The sequence below is a fragment of the Vipera berus genome, assembly GCF_964194415.1.
Source record: "Vipera berus genome assembly, chromosome: 2".
Taxonomy (NCBI): Eukaryota; Metazoa; Chordata; class Lepidosauria; order Squamata; family Viperidae; genus Vipera; species Vipera berus.
Window position 1 is genome coordinate 116,194,475 of NC_138203.1, and position 14,805 is coordinate 116,209,279.

General features: G+C 38.9%; 1 protein-coding gene across 1 annotated transcript in view; it reads right to left on the reverse strand.

The window, feature by feature from the left end:
* Positions 1–14,805, reverse strand: part of ELAVL3 (ELAV like RNA binding protein 3) — a gene marked incomplete at its 5' end in the record, with an annotated part of 106,690 nt that overhangs the window by 7,591 nt on the left and 84,294 nt on the right. The window contains 3 exons of the mRNA XM_081321596.1: positions 114–339; positions 1,024–1,177; positions 2,003–2,106. Of these exons, the coding sequence (XP_081177722.1) occupies positions 114–339; positions 1,024–1,177; positions 2,003–2,106 (484 nt within the window). The remainder of the gene's footprint in view (positions 1–113; positions 340–1,023; positions 1,178–2,002; positions 2,107–14,805) is intronic.

Genomic DNA, 14,805 nt, shown 5'->3' on the forward strand with positions numbered 1-14,805 from the left:
CAAGTATGGGATCTGAAAACTACATCTCCCTTAAGCAAAAAGTCAACACCTACAAGGCACTGGGTGACCTGACTACTCAGCTTTCCAGCAAAGGAGAGGGCAACATGTCTCACCTGAATCGCTGAGTCTGGTGGTGCAAAGGCCCTGTGTACCGCCGGGCTGTAGTCTGATACAGGTGTGTGAGTAATGCTTGCCCTGTCTTCTGGCTGGGGTTATTGGCAAACTTGACAGTGATGGGCTCACTAGCACCCAGTGGTTTCTGCCCATTCAGCCCCTTGATGGCTTCCTCAGCTTCTATCCTCTTGTCAAAGCGGATGAATCCCACGCCTCTAGACACACCTACAAACAGCGAAATGGAGGATTAATGCTGATTACTGCATATTCTGATTGTTTTGGCAACAATGTCTCCTAGCTAAAGCAGAGATTTCAACTTTTAGTACCTGAAATTGGTATAGTTACTGGTTATTTTCCAGAGGAAGACAATTGTTTGCAATGCTTTTGGCAATCTTTATAGATCAATTGCTACTCTTAGGCATCTCCTTTTTTTTCTTTTTTTTCCTAGCTTGAGTTGGAACCACAACCTATATTGCCCAGTGGTTCCAAAGCAAGTTGACTCAGCAGAGTCAAGGCTCAGTCCAGGAACATCTTTAAATGTTTTTGGACATATATAGAATTTAGAATTTTCTCTGTGATATTATGAATGAGAGTTCTCATTTATTTCTAAAATGAGAACTATCTGGCAGAGTTCTTTGCTTGTCACTGCAGAGTAAGAGTGACCCATATATAACAGAGTTATGCATCAGCAGTAAAATATACATTTGAGCACATGACTTCATACAAACAGCATCATACAAAGTAATTATTTATTTTACACAAGTAACAATAGTTACAAATACATGCACAACCCTCAATGTGTAAGATAACCTGCTTTCTTACACTCCCCCATTCCCTGCTTTAGTCCCCTTGGTACTCATCTCTCAACGCTGGCACCAGTGTGGGGTCGACTCCCTGCTCTTATGTTACCTGTGACCTGATCCACAAGGATACGGGAGGTGATGATGCGTCCATACTGTGAGAAAAGCTGCTCCATCTCTTTTTGGCTCATGGTTTTGGGCAGGCCACTGACATAGAGATTGGCATCACGGATAGAAGCGGAGCTCGGCCGTGCGTAGGACACCTGGTGGGAAGGAGGACATAGTTACAAGGGCCATCAAGAAAGAACCAAAGAACAATCTTCTGAATTCTATTCTCACATCAAAAGAAGCAACCTTCTATCATAAAACAAACTAACAATACTTTCATTGAAGGGGAGGCAAGATTCCTACTTATTGGCACCTTTTCTTTACCTCTACTTTCTTCTTGTATAGCTTTTTCCCCAAACTCTTAACTGCAGGCTCTGTGGGGCAGAAATCCTCTTTCCCATGATTATTTGGAAAGGAAATACCAATATGCCTGTGTATATTTACCTTCCTCCCTCCCCCCCATTTCTTACCTTAAGATCTTCTAATTACAAAGTTAGAAGCTAGCACCATCCCTCTTTCCATGGAGCAAGGTGGACTCAGGAAACTTTCTTAGAAAATAAAAGTGAAGAAAGGCTGCAACCCAATGTTTGGTGGGAAAGTGTGCCCACAGTGAGTAGGGGTAGTAAAAAAAATCCCAAAAAACAAAGTGTTACATCAATCAATGTTATGTAATAAATGTTATGTCTATGCTGTATTGTCAAAACTCCAAATGAGCCACAAACTCAGAAGATTATAGATGTAGGTCTTTAAATCTTTAAAGGTATAGTGGGAGACCCAATTTGGTGTAGTAGTGAAAGTGTTGGCCTAAAAGCTAGGAAACTCTGAGTTCTAGTCCTAACAATTGGGTGATTGGCTCAATCCATGATGTCAGGTTCATAGTGGGTTAGACATAATTGGGCACAAAAATAGTGCATTCCTGTCCCTCCCGAGCTCTGCTTTGCCTTTAAGAGGAGTTTTCCCTCACATCCCATGCTCCTCACCTTGATTGTTTTTGTCTGCAGTTTGAGTCCATTCAAGGTGTTGATTGCTTTGTCAGCATCATTGGAATCAACATAGTTGACAAAGCCGTAACCTAAACTCTGCCCTGGGAGTGCAGAGGAAGAAAAAAAAAATTACAGTAAAGATGATGCTAAGCAAGAAAAGGGAGTAAAGATTTTCTCAGACAAACCTGCCCTGAACAAAAGTAATCAGATAACAATATTTCAAAAAAGACACGGTGACAGAATAAACTTAAACTATTTCTCACTTCAGGAATATACAAAGTTTGTGCATTGAACACAATGTTCAATGTCTGGATGACAAGAGCAAACAGTAACGCTAGACAACTCTCAAATACAAAAATACACTGAAATAAAATTCTGGTAAAGCTTTTATCTCATGAGAAATCTACTTTATTCTCCAAGAAATAACTGAAAGGGGACAAAAAGAGTACTATAAGTTGATACATTCAGCATCTACTATAATAATGCCACACTGGGCCTTAATCAAGTCCAGGTGTCTATGGTCTAAAATTTAATTTCCAGCCAATTTGATTATTACAGATGAGCTAACAGGTTTGGTGCAGTATTTGAGTGATGGCAGTGAACAGATTAGATTGTTTCAGCTGATTCAAAATTATTGTACTAGTATATAAGAGATTGTATTATACTTTGCTTCCTCTTCTCTACCACTCAGGTAAAATATATTACATTCCATTTTGTTTGTCCTGTAAGAATATTGTCAGGAGCTAAGAATGCTACCATATTTATTAATCTAGGGTTGTCCACTCTGCATGGAATCAATTTCATCCCACCAATGCAGCAAATAGATGTCAACGACACACTTCCATACACACTATACAGGTAGTTCCCCCCCCAACTTATGGACAGTCATTGGGACCAGAAACTCCATCACTAAGGAACATAGTCTAAGGCATGATGTACATGATCATGCCCATTTATGACAACACCAGTGGTCTCCTTTGCCATTATTAACCAAATCCTGCATGGTGGCAGTACCGAGAGATGGAGTTCGTTGTGAGAATCAGAGGTTTGAAAGAAGAACCCAAGCCAAAAACTATAGACCAATATTGCTTTTAAATACTGATTATAAGATATTTGCAAAAATCTTAGCTAATAGATTAATGAAGGTAATGCAGCAAATGATTCATAGTGATCAAACTGGATTTATAAGTGGTAGACAAATGAAGAATAATGTGAGACATATTGTAGATTTATTGGAATTCTTGGTAAGAAATAACCAGGTCTCCGCAGCGCTGATCTTTTTGGATGCTGAAAAAGCCTTTGATCAATTGGATTGGCAATTTTTGGTGAAAGTACTGGAGAAAATGGAGTTTGGGGAAAAAAATTTACAACCTATTAGGGCAATATATCAGAAGCAAACAGCTCGTATAATAGTCAACAGTAGTCTGACAGAAACATGTAATATTGAAAAGGGTACAAGACAGGGATGTCCGTTGTCACCCTTACTGTTTGTCTTAACATTGGAAATATTATTGATTAAAATACAAGATTCAAATAAAATCAAGGGAATTAAAATAAGAGATCAGGATTATAGACTGAGAGTGTTTGCGGACGACCTGGTTATTACAGTAACTCAACCAATTTACTCAGTTGTAGAGTTGATGGAGATAATAATGTTATATGGGAAAGTTTCTGGATTTAAGATAAAACACAAAAAAACCAAAATGCTGTCAAAGAATATGACCATAGAACAAAAGGTTGCTCTAGAAGAGTTAACGGGATTTGAAATAGTTAAAAAGATTAAATATTTGGGGGTCTATCTGTCAACCTCAAATGTGAAGTTATATAAGAACAATTATGAATTCTTATGGGTAAAAACACAAAAAGAATTAGATAGTTGGAAAAAAACTACAATTATCTTTATTGGGAAGAATTGCAGCAGTGAAAATGAATGTTTTGCCAAAATTTTTATTTTTATTTCAAATGATACCTATATTTAAAAAGGATTTAAATCTGGAGGAATGGCAAAAAGGTATTAATAAATTTGTTTAGGCAGGGAAAAAGCCACGAGTTAAATTTAAGATAATGCAAGACACGCGTGAAAGAGGTGGTCTTAAAATGCGTAATTTTAAATTATATTATGAGGCTGCTGCTTTATCATCGATAAGTGACTGGTTTAATTTAACACAAGGGAGATTATTAAATCTTGAGGGTTATGACTTGTTATTTGGCTGGCATGCATACTTATTGTATGATAAGAAGGTGGATAATGTGTTTAAGATACATATATTAAGGTATGCTCTGTTGCGAGTCTGGAAAAAATATAGACATAAGTTAAATTATAAGATACCAATTTGGACAATACCTAAACATGCAATAGAAAATATAAATGTTGGATTTAAACATGATTCGACTACATATAAGGAAATTTTAAGGCTAGAAAGGAATGTATGGCAATTAAAGCCATATAATATTTTAAAAGAAGAAAAGATTGTACAAACTTGGTTCCAGTATGGGCAGTTACAGGCAAGATGGAAAGAGGATCAGAAAGTTGGTTTCTCGATAATGGATGAAAATTTGGTAAAACAAATTAGAGATCAAGGTCAAGCACATATAAGAAGAATATATAATGCATTGATAGAAATTGATTCAGAAATGGAACTTGTTAAAGATTGTATGATAAAGTGGGCCCAGAACTTTCAGGAGGTTATAACAATGAATACTTGGGAAAAGATTTGGGTTAGAAACGTAAAATTTACACAGGCCCAAAATTTAAGAGAGAATTTTTATAAAATGTTTTTATAAAATGTTTTATAAAATTAGCAAGTATGTATACGAACTGCCAGCCCAGATGCTGGAGGTGTGGTTGTGAGGATGCAACGTATTTTCATATATGGTGGACTTGTAAAAAAGTTAAAGCTTTTTGGATTAAAATTTGGTGGAATATGCAAAAGATATTTAAGAAAAGGATAAAGTTTTCTCCGCAGTTGTTTTTGTTGGGTATTATTACAGATTTTACTGTCATAGACACTAAATTGATGTTGAATCTAATTACGGCAGCAAGACTTTTAGTAGCGCAATATTGGAAGAAGGAGGAACTGCCGACTAGAAGAGTGCACTTTGAAAGTTTCTAACTTGGCGGAAATGACAAAGATTTCAGCATATTTGAAAGAACAATCACAACAGAGATATATTGTGGAATGGAGAAGATGGATTGAATATATGCAGAATAAATATGGGACTAAAAAGTTTCATTTAGCATTTGAATAAGTAGTGGTTTTATATGATGTATAATTAGTTATTTGTTATTTGTTAGCAATACGATGACTATGGAGAGTTAAAGTGCGACAGAATTTAATGTTTTACTTTTGGGTTGTTAGCATATTTTAGCTTATGTTTGTAATACTATACCCTGTATTCAGCTCTGGGAAGTCAGGGAGGGGGGAGGGGTGGGTAGGGGTGGGTTGGGGAGAGGGGAGGGAGAGGAGGGTTTTTTTCTTTGTTTCTTTTTTCTATCTTAAAAATGTATTGTAAAACTTTTCAATTAAAAAAAAAGAAAGAAAACAGATGAACCTAATTCACACCTGCAGGCTGGGTGATCACACTGTGTTGAAGGAGAATAACTACAATTATAACTAATGCTGATTGCATAAAAATCACAAAATTAAACATTTATCTCAAAACCAATTTTCTGCAGCTGGTGTCCATGCCCCATTTGTAGATAAGTGATGAAATATAATCTAGATGAATTCGGCATATTAAGTCATGAGAGTTAAAATAATACATACTATTGATATGTGAGTCTTTCTGTAACTACTCTAATGTTATCTGGATCAGATTTCAATCATGTGAAATACCTAAAGCTGCCTTTATCCGAACACCTGTTAGGAAAGAGTCAAATTAATTTCTTGTATCTCCAGTACAAGATATCTGCCATGTTCTACTACAGTCTGTCCTTCAGAACTATCTAGGCATTCAAAGCTACAGCAGATTGTTTTAAGGGAAAGGACTAGAAACCTGGAGACTGTGAATTCTATTTCTGCCCTATGCACAAAGCCAGCTGGGAAGGAGACAATGACAAACCACTTCTGAAAATTCTTGCTAAAAAACTGCAGTGAGTTATCCAGGCAGTCACCGCCAATGCTGGTGGCACCATAAAAAAAGGAAGGAGGGGGGATTTTTTCTGGAGATGATGAAGAGAAAGAGAGAAAAAAAATCAGTTAATGAAACAAGATTACTAGTACAAGGAAAGAATATTTCCAACAAAAATCTTCACTCAGAATGGGTGCTTTCAGTACCATACAAAACTTGGTTGCTCTCAAATGCAATGGTACTTTTGGGGTTGATGAAGATACTGTTCTTCTTTGTTTAGGGAAAATTCTTCATGGCACAAGCTGGCAATTTCATTAACTGACAGAAAATCATGGCAATTGCCAGCCGCATAGGAAATACTGTGGAAGGAACCAATCTAGTGGTTCAAGGAAAGGGACAGGTTATGCAGGTTTTGTAACAGCAGACAGCAATAATGATTGTCTTTTGATGAATCTAACAGAGACACAAATAGGCATCTCCAAATGTGAGACACAATGCTCTTATTGTGGAGCATACAAATATACACAACATACAGCTGAATATACTAACTGCTCACAGCAGTGTAAGTTGCTCAGTGAAGTTTCCCTTCATTGGGAACAGAATGGCCACTAATACTGTGCTATTTTTTTTCCTGCAAGAAGGATTTTTGAGCTGTGACGTCAGGACACTGATGTCACAACTCTGCCCCTCTGCTACTTTCACACTGCCTATGTCCATTTACGTGCAGTACTTTAGGAATGCAATACTCATATAATAAAAGAATAAAATAAACCACCAACATTGATGCTATTAATGTTTTCAACTAGGTTTTCTGCAACTATTGTGGCATAAGTGAAGACTTGATATTCCTTGTTCTCCTGTGGTCTTGAGGAAGCTGGACAAAATGGTAATCCATCACAAATAAATCTTTACTAAACCAGGAAGGGCTTATATTATTCATTTCAAACACTTTTCCTCTCTTATCACATGAGGATGGCAGGAATGCTGATTTTGCTAATAGGTCACATAATATAACACTAGTTCCCAGTTTTTCTGATTCAAAAACCATCTAGGAATTCAATACTGATCTATCAGGATCTAGAGCAGGGGTGTCAAACTCAATTTCATTGAGGGCCACATCAGCATTGCGGTTGCCCTCAGGGGGCCGGGTGGGTATGGCCTGGGTGGGCGTGGCCTACTGGGTGGGCGTGGCTAAAGTGCATATGGCCTACTAGGTGGGCGTGGCCAGCTCTACATTGTTCGCATCAAGGGTGCCTATGGGGGCCTGGGCAGGAGTGGGACAGATCTGAGGGTCTCTGGCAGGAGAAGGGTCTCTGGGCCAGGGCCAAGGCAGTGGGGGCCGTTCCCTCACTGTTTCCAGGATGGCTTCGCGGGCCGCATGAAACCACTTCGCGGGCCGGATCTGACCTCCGGGGCTTGTGTTTGACATGTCTGATCTAGAGCAAGATATTTTCCTTGAAAGACATAAAAGCAATACAGCATCTTCCCTACTATCTGATACTAAATTATTTCAACACATAATGATGTATCTTAAAGCAGCAACATATTGATCTAGAATTACTTTTGTTTGCTGGTTTTAAATATATGTTTTTAAAAATGCACACATTTCTTATATTTGATCCACAATAGACAAATTGTACAATATTCTCAAAGCTTCTGCTAGAGTTTACTTGCCTCTGATATTTCACCACTCATAAGCTTAGCTAAAAGGGCCCATCTCATTTCCACAATTAAACTATTGTAGCTTAATTGTTCTTAACCTGAAGGAATGCTGTCATCAGGTATCAAGTGCAACTCAAAAGCATCTTTAATTTTGTATACAGACAAATTTTTAATTTGTTTAACTAAAACTGAGAAGTTTACCTGCAATATAGCAAGTTATTATTCAGTAATTTAAAGCATTTATATGACACTTATTCTTTATGTATTCCTAAAATTCACAACATTAAAAATACTAAAGTAAAAATAACAAAACAAAGGAAACCTATAGCAGTACTTAAAAATAATTTAAGATACTGTTTATCATATTTATATCCCACCACAATCTTATACAAACTCTTAGTAGCGTTATCCCTTAAGCCAGACATGTCAAACTCGCGATGTCACATGACATCGCGCAATGTATCAGAGCTTTTTCGCCATTGCCAGCAATGGGGTGGGCACATTCCTTTCTCACCCCAGGTTGCCATCAAGGCAGAAACAGTTCAAAGAGCGAACATGTAGAAGCAGCAGAGAGGATACATTGTAGCAAAGCAAAAGGGCATCCCACAGAGCCTTTCCCCCTCCCCCTCAGGAGAATGGCAGAACCCACAGAAAGAAATGTAAAGAAATGAATTAGACCCCCCCAGGAAGGAAATGGGTTCTGACATGCCAGCCCCCTTTAAAAAAAAGAAAGATCCACCTGTAGAAAGATAAAATAAAGAGAGATAAAGACAAATATTAGTCTGGTTTATCTGGATATGCAGCATGAAATTTACTAAGCAATTTGGGAGGTCTAACATGACGAGTCTGAACCCATTCATTTTGGGAAGGAGGCAGATGTTTCTACGCTACGAGGTATTGGGTGGAACCATGATGTTTCCTGGAGTCTAGAATCTCCTTGATTTCAAAATGCTGTTCATCTTCTACCATGATTGGAGGAGGGAAAGGAGCTACAGCTGGCCTTAAGGGCGACTGCAGTTTGCATTTCAGAAGGCTGCAATGAAACCTATCTGAGCATCCTAGCGAACTCCAATTCTACTGTGACAGGATTGATTATTCTTCTAATGGGAAATGGCCCACAAATTTTGGCCTTAGTTTCTTTGAGGGCTGCAGGGATTTTAGGTATTTTGTTGACAGATAAACTCTCTCTCCCACTTGAAACTGTTTGGGTTCACTTTGTTTCTTATCTGCCTGGAATTTATATGCTTCCCTAGCCTCGTCTAATGCCTTTCTTGCAACTGGCCAGGTATTTTGCAATTGTGCAATCCATTCCTTCAGGGAAGGGATAGTCGGTTCGCTCGATGGTAATTCAGGCATTGGGTTAAAACTTTGTCCCTGTCAGGGCCCACTTCAAAACCTCATTCCAAGAAAGCAGAACTCTTGGAATGTTTCTTTCCAAAAAGAACTTTTATTAGGAGAAGCTGATAGCAGACATGATAGGCAGGATTTGAGGGTTTCCTGCTCAGATCAATAGGTTAAAAGAGTCCCAAGCATAACCCCACCCCAATAGTTCATCTGATCAGTTTGAATGGGCCAATCCCCAGATGTTAAGTCCCCTGTGGGAAAGGAGCTGATAATGGGGTCCTTTGCCATGCTTGCAAAGATGTTGTTGGGTCTTCACACCTTCCCTTCTGCAACGAGAGATAAGCCAGATGGCTGGAGACACATTCCTTTCTCACCCCAAGGTAACATCAAGGTAGAGACAGTTCAAAGAGTAAGTATGTAGGAACAGCAGAAAGGATACATTGTAGCAAAGCAGAATAACATATCACAGAGCCTTCTCCCCTCCCCTTCAGGAGAATGGCAGAACCCTCAGAAAGAAATGAGATAGAATGGGTTCTGACATCCTGCCCCCCTTAGAAAAAAGAAAAATCCACCTGTAGAAAATAGAAAGAAAAGGGAGACAAGGATTAATCTGGTTTATCTGGGTATGCAGCATGAAACTTACTAAGTAGTCGGGTGGCCCTAACATGACGTTTCTTATGAAATTCACACTTAGACAGTTTAGCATAGAGGTGACCTGCCTGGAGTTTTTTCAGCACGGTTCTGATTAATTTCACATGTTCTTCTTTTGTTTCAATGAATATCAAGATATCATCCAGGAAAACAAGCCCCCCTTTATACAGGTGCTCTCAGAGCACATCATTTATTAATTGCATGAATACTGTGGGTGCCCCTTGGAGGCTGAAGGGTAGAACCCTGAATTGGTAACACCCTAAGGGGAAATTGAAAGCAGTTTTCCACTCATCTCGTTCTTTAATTCTAATCCTGTAATGCACCTCCCTCAAGTCCAGTTTCAAAAAGATTTTTCCTTTTCATAGGTGTGCTAGCATGTCCTTCATGAGAGGGAGGGAGTATAGGTTACTCTCGCTCACTGCATTCAGAGATCTATAGTCCATGCAGAGGCTAAGAATCCCATCTTTCTTTGCTCGAAATAACAAGGCTGAGGTCTTGGGTTTTGCTGGCTGGAAGAAACCCCTTTCCAGGTTTTTGTCTATGAACTTTTGCATCTTACATTTATAAATGTAATTAAAGCAATCTACAATAAGCAAATAGCCAAAATAATGATTAATGGAGATATGACTGAAAAGATTAATATTATGAAGGGAACAAGGCAGGGATGCCCTTTATCCCAATTATTGTTTGTATTGACACTAGAGATACTAAATAGAACTATAAGACAGAATAAGGATATAAAAGGTATGAAAGTTAAGAGAGAAAAATATAAGCTACAAGCTTTCGCAGATGATCTAGTATTTATCTTGGAGAAGCCACTAGAGACAGGACCTGTATTAATAGAACAAATAGAAAAATATGGTGAGGTAGCAGGTTTGAAGATTAATAAAGATAAAACAAAAATGTTAGTGAAAAATATTACTGAAAAACAAAAACAAAAAAGAATTGATGGGAAAGTTAGAGATACAGATTGTAAAGAAGGTAAAATATCTGGGGATTCACCTGACAGCAAGATGTATAACAATTAAAGAAGATAACTATTATAAATTGAAAAGACAAATCAAATCATTTCCCTTTTCCGCGCCCTCTCCCGTGAGGGGCCTCGACTTGGAAAGGCAGCCCCGCTCTCACGTCAGGAGAAGCAAGAAATAGATGCCTCCGCTTTCCCCCCAAAAGCAGGCGTACCACTCGAAGCAGAAAAGGAGAAGAGAGGGAAATATTTGAATACCTTTTTCTTAATTGGCTTATACTCTTTGGTTGCGCTGTGCCCTGTTTGCAACTCTGCTACTTACTGAGAGAATGTTGGTGAAATCGCTTTCCGGGGGCACAAAAGGAGGAAAGATTGCCGAGAAGTGCTCTTACCTGTATACTGGCATTGTGAAGATTCTGGATTTCCCTCTCAGCCTTCCTATCTTAGGAAGATCCAGCAGAGATTGACCAAAAAGTCCATCTCGGGTCTGAATTCTCATGCAGTGAAAAGGAGAGGGCTTGCAACTTCTGGTTGTACTTATCCACATTTCTGCACACTGAAATAGTCGGCCACTTGTACAAATACAGAGCCTATCATGCTTATGGATTACTGATTCACATTTCCCATGGATTGTCTTCTGTCCATGGGAGGGAAGCTTGGTAGATTCTAAATTTCATAATTTTAGTTATTCCTTTGGCAGGGTATATATGAGAACAAGCTGCAAAGGTCTTTAAAAACATGTTTCTCACACATTTATATTTTTGAATCATAAATATGAAATCTTTGTTCTTTTCAATGATCCATACAAATGCTTTAGAAATATAATTTCCAGTTTTAGCTACAGTAAGCAAGCAAATTACACTAAAGCTAAATTTAACTTTACTTGTTAAAGATCTTTACTATATTTCAGAATTAGTATTCTTTCAGTCACAATCTTATTCCTATTCAATTTAGCTGATTTTAAAATGCAATGTAAATACATAAGCACATAAAAAGAAAACAGAAGAAACAGCTGCAAATTAACTCAACAGTTCTATGCTTAGCAACATTTCCATTTAATCCAAGTCCTTGCTCTTTCCAAATCTATTTCAGGGTTTACTTTCTATATATACACAAACAATGGGAAATGAGTTTCTGGGCTGGTTCAAATTTTTTACACATTCCAAAAATTATGTCATGGGTGGTGTATTTACAGGTATATAATTGGCAGTACAATTGGCAGTGCAGACATGCCAAATGGTTCTAAAGTGAAAACCAAAATACATATACACACAATTTTTTCTCCCCTAAATTTTCAGGTAATGTATCTGTTCCATATAAATATAAAAGCATGATAGGCTCTGTATTTGTACAAGTGGCCAACTATTTCAGTGTGCAGAAATGTGGATAACTACAACCAGAAGTTGCAAGCCCTCTCCTTTTCACTGCATGGGAATTCAGACCCGAGATGAACTTTTTGGTCAATCTCTGCTGGATCTTCCTAGGATAGGAAGGCTGAGAGGGAAATCCAGAATCTTCATGATGCCAGTATACAGGTAAGAGCACTTCTCGGCAATCTTTCCTCCTTTTGTGCCCCCGGGAAGTGATTTCACCAACATTCTCTCAGTAAGTAGTGGAGCTGCAAACAGGGCACAGCGCAACCAAAGAGTATAAGCCAATTAATAAATAAATAAATATATAAATAAAAGATTAACAAGATGAGAGTTCCGGCACCTTTTTTTTTGTTTAGAAAAAAAGCACTGGTTAATATACCCCAATATGTTTAACATGGGAAACATTATAAGATATAAAGACCTATTAACAGACATGGGGAAGCTGAAAACCAAACAACAATTAGAGGAAGAAGGAATAAAGATGGATTGGTACATGGGAATGCAAATACAATCTAGATATGAAAAAGATGCTAAAATAGATGGTTTTAATTTGGGGAGAACAGAGATGAAATACGGGAACTGAAGAAAAATGGGTTAAAAAATGTATAGCTACTTACTATATAGGGAATTAGAGGAGGAGCAACTTAAAGAGTCAATGATAAAATGGACAATAGATGGTAGCAATTATGGGAAAGAAACTACAAACTGACAATGGCGACAGCGTATAAAGAAAATATGTACAAGATGTTCTACAGATAGCATACGTCTCCAGAAAGACTAGCTAAAATGTTCAAGGACAGATCTATGAAATGTTGGAAATGTCATCAAATACCAGGCTCTTTCTATCATATGTGGTGGACATGTGCAGAAGCTAAAACCTATTGGAATATCATGGATAGAAAAGATGATACAACAACGTATAGAACTAAGACCAGAAATATTCCTGTTGGGTATTTTACCAGAGAAATATAGCAAAGAGAACACATATTTGATTATTCATATAACCATTGCAGCTAGGATTGTGTTTGCACAAAACTGGAAGGCACTGAAAGCTCCTCCAGAAGAAGAGGTGATTGGGAAAATAATGGAATGTGTGGAAATGAATAGATTAACAATGATAATTAAAGATAAAACAGAGTATTATGAAATTTGGGGAAAATTTTACAAATGGGTGAAAAAGAGAATATGCTTAAAAGACGGCTAACACTAATTTAGATGGAAGAAAAATGAGGAGATAAGGAGGGAGACCCAGGCGACACAGTATTGCATAACCAGAGATAGTATAAAAATTTATAGAAGTATATACCGAGAAAGTCAGATTTATAGAAATATAAATTAATGTTATCATACCTAATATAGATATTAAAAATCTAAGGAGAGGAGCTGCTCGGACATTACCCCTGAATTGTATCGGAAGAGGAATGGGAGGGAAGAAAGGAGAGGAGAGAGGGAAGAGAGTAGAGGAGCGGGAAGGAAGTAGGAAGGTTAGAGGAAAAGAGGAGGAGAAGTGGGGAGAAACGGGAGGGGAGTGGTGAGGGAAAGAGGAGAGGAGAGGAAGAAGAGGGAAGTAGGAAAGAAAGGAGAAAGGGAGAAAGAAAGTAGAGAAGAGGGAAGAGAGAGTAGGAGGGTGAATACAGTGAAAGGGGAAATGGACGAGCAGCACCCAAACTTACGTGTATGTATCTATGTATTGCGGTATATTTGTTGATTTATTTGTGGAAGAAAATAAAAATGAATATGAACTTTTGCATCTCCTCTAGCTCCTGTAGGCTCATGGAATACAGTTTTGGCTTGGGTAATTTTACCCATGGGAGGATCTCAATGGAACAGTCCATGGGTCAGTGGGGGGGGGCAGTTCGTCAGATTTCTCCTCACTGAATAGTTCAGCTAGGTCGCGGTATTCCTCTGGTATGTCTTGTAACTCTTTCCCCCACCGCCGCTGCACTCTCGGAGGGACTTCCCCCATTTTGCGGCTGAATCGGAGTTCTTACTGCCTCTGCATCTGGGAATCTGAGCTCTCTCATCCTCCAGTCCACCCGCGGGTTCCACTTGCCATGCCCAGGATAAGGGGGCATTCCATGCCAGGGGTCACTACAAATGTTATAGTCTCTATGTGATCCCCTATGATGAGTTGGATGGCTAATGTGGCGAGAGTAGCCAGTGTCCCCCCCTGCAATGGAACCATCTAATTGACCAAATGAGATCAGTTTCTTCAGCCTCCTCACTGGAATTCCTAAATTCCCCACAAAAGTTGGGCTTATGAGGCAACAGATGCAGCTGGAGTCTGAGTGCAACTCTTTCAGGCATTCTGAGTGCAACTCTTTCAGGCATTCTGGGGCTAAAGAGTTCTACAGTTCTGGTGAAGGGTGCTATGGGTCCACTTACCAGGGGTTCATCCTCCAAGTTGTTGTCTGATGAGTTAGGTGGCTCTCCCGATGATGTTGGAGTTCCCTTCCCCTGTTTTGATGGAGTTGGGAACTTGACCTCCATGCTTTCATGGTCATCTCCTTTGGTTTCATTGGGGTCTTCCCAGGCTTCCGCGCCAGGACTTGGTCAGGCTTCCAGATGGGGGTCCGTGAGTGGCACTCAGCAGCACAGTGCCCTTCTTTTCCGCATTTGAAACATCCTGTTGCCCTTGGGGTGGTGGGTGCTTGCTTCGTTGGTTCTAGGGGTGGCTCCACTGGCAATTTCCCCAAGATCTCCCTCTGCATTGTTGTCTTCTGGCTTGA